The sequence below is a fragment of the Propithecus coquereli genome, unplaced genomic scaffold (genome assembly GCF_000956105.1).
Source record: "Propithecus coquereli isolate 6110/MARCELLA unplaced genomic scaffold, Pcoq_1.0 Scaffold668, whole genome shotgun sequence".
Classification (NCBI taxonomy): Eukaryota; Metazoa; Chordata; class Mammalia; order Primates; family Indriidae; genus Propithecus; species Propithecus coquereli.
In genome coordinates this window covers 214,050-216,232 of record NW_012152707.1, presented here as the reverse complement: position 1 = coordinate 216,232, position 2,183 = coordinate 214,050, and the positions used below count along the sequence as shown (strand labels likewise).

Below are 2,183 nucleotides of genomic sequence, written 5' to 3'. Positions count from 1 at the left end.
AAAAAACTGCTTGAAAGAAATTTTGGCAAAATGTTAACATGATTGCCTCTATTATTGGTTTATGGGACATCTCTTTTCCTGCTTCTTCATTCTGCTATGGTATTTGAAAATGTTTTACACTGAGTATGTCAACATACCAGGAAAAGCTTAAGTAAACTAGAAAAATAACACAGGTTAAATAACAGAAACATTCTAAGAAAAGCTAAATTTTCTTGTATATTTATCAATTTTTAAATAAATAAGTTACTCCAATTGACTGGCAGAGATGTATAATGTTAACTAGATTCAACAAAGTGCTGGTTAAGCCAAATAAGCAAAGATCATTAGGTAAGGTCCTCTGACAAAATGTACTATTAGAAATGGGATCTGGACATAATCATTGCTCTGACATTTCTTTCATTAATAAGGTAAATAACTTCCTCTATTACTTTAGATTAGAGATAGTTAAAATTTCATCTTCAAATATATATGCAACTCTATTTATCAATAATAACTTCCTTTAAACCTCATATGAGGACCAGTTAAATTATGTTGTATTGAGAGATTTATGGGAACAAGGAAAAAATATATCAAATAAGCTCTTGGTTTTACAGTAACCTTACTCCAAAGCATCATTAAGATACTACTAACAGTGCAAAAGAATCTACCATGTCTGCTGAATCCTGTTCTCTTTTCATGCTATTTAATAGATACCTTCCCTGGATATGATTATCCATTTTCTGTAGTGACCACAACAATCTTTACATTGATGACCATATCTGAATTTCTATCCGATATTCTCCTTAATGCCAAACCTAAACAATTGCCTACAAGTTACCTCCAGTTGTGATATACCACAGACACATAAAACATGTCTACAACTAATTAAATCATCTTCCCACTTCAAACACTTATCTCTATTCTTATGTTCCCTACTCAGAGAACGGAGCCATCCATTTTCCATCCAGTTCATCCATTATCCACCTAATCACTTAAGCTGGAAACTTGGGTAATACCCTCAACTTGTTTCTGGCTCTCATTCCCCAAAAGCAATTAATTCTCCAAATTGTCACATCTGAATTCAATCCTCAATTCTCTCAAATCCATCTACTTCTTTTCATCATTATCCTACTTTCTCTCATGACCACTATTCCAGATAACTAGATTGCAATGACATCCAAACCAGTCTCCCTAATGCTGGCCTTGCTTATCTCAAATTCATTAACTACATAATAGCCTGAGTGATCTATCCCAAATATAACTCTGATCATGAAACTATTAAATAAGAAGTTACAACAGTAGCCCATTACTTATCATGGTTTATAAGGCATTGTCCATCGTAATCTTCTCAGCCTCATTTCCTGCCTGTTTCATATTCCAGTAACACTGAAATGATAAAACCTAAGAACCACATGTAACCAGGGTTCTTAGGTTCCAAAACATACACATCAAAACATTCATACTGTTCATACCTGAAGTTTCTACTTTTATCATGGGCTGCTTTAGAAACAAGGAAAAACTTAAAACATTTACTAAACATACTGACTTAAGATGCACCTCAAGGTTTGTGAAAAAAAAGAAAAACAAACTCACTGATTTATCAATGTTCATCGGATCAACATCAGCCAAGCTTGCACCTACTTTCACCCGTTCTCGGAGAATACCACTAGCTAAGTCTTCTGTTCTTAAGTTCATAGGCAAACATCTGAAATACATAAAAAATGCAAGTAAAAGAGCATTAAAACTTTCACATTTTTAAAGTCAAAATAAGTTTAAATCTTAGACACATTTTAATCTTTTTCTTTTTCTCATAACCCAGAAAATGACATCAAGGATTTAATGTTTTTAAACTACTTTTCTTAAATTCCTTTCAACTGACCAAAAATAAAGTTATTCACTAAATAAAACAAACAAGATCATTAATGTGTTTGTCCAAAGAGCCCAATCCATTCCAATTTAGGAAATCTTATACCTGATATCCTATATTATACAACTATAAAATAAAAATAGATCTACAGATACTATAATAATGGCATTACAATAAAATCAAGCTTCATTATAATATTTAAATTTAATTTCATTACATGGATATATCTATGCAGTTTATATGGCTGAAAAAATTTTCTCTCCCTTTTGATCAAAGGAAACCAATTTTAGATCACATTTTGAGAATTAAGCTTTATCTTTTTTTTTTTTTTTTTTTT

At 31.4% G+C, this 2,183-nt stretch overlaps 1 protein-coding gene across 1 annotated transcript in view; it reads right to left on the bottom strand.

Moving 5' to 3' along the window:
- The window catches only part of ATAD2B (ATPase family, AAA domain containing 2B), a 201,009-nt gene that overhangs the window by 151,425 nt on the left and 47,401 nt on the right, over nucleotides 1-2,183 (bottom strand). Inside the window, exons 10-12 of the mRNA XM_012660440.1 lie at nucleotides 1,573-1,684; nucleotides 1,452-1,479; nucleotides 138-156 (exon numbers count right to left, since the gene is read on the bottom strand). Coding sequence (XP_012515894.1) covers nucleotides 138-156; nucleotides 1,452-1,479; nucleotides 1,573-1,684 — 159 coding nt within the window. The remainder of the gene's footprint in view (nucleotides 1-137; nucleotides 157-1,451; nucleotides 1,480-1,572; nucleotides 1,685-2,183) is intronic.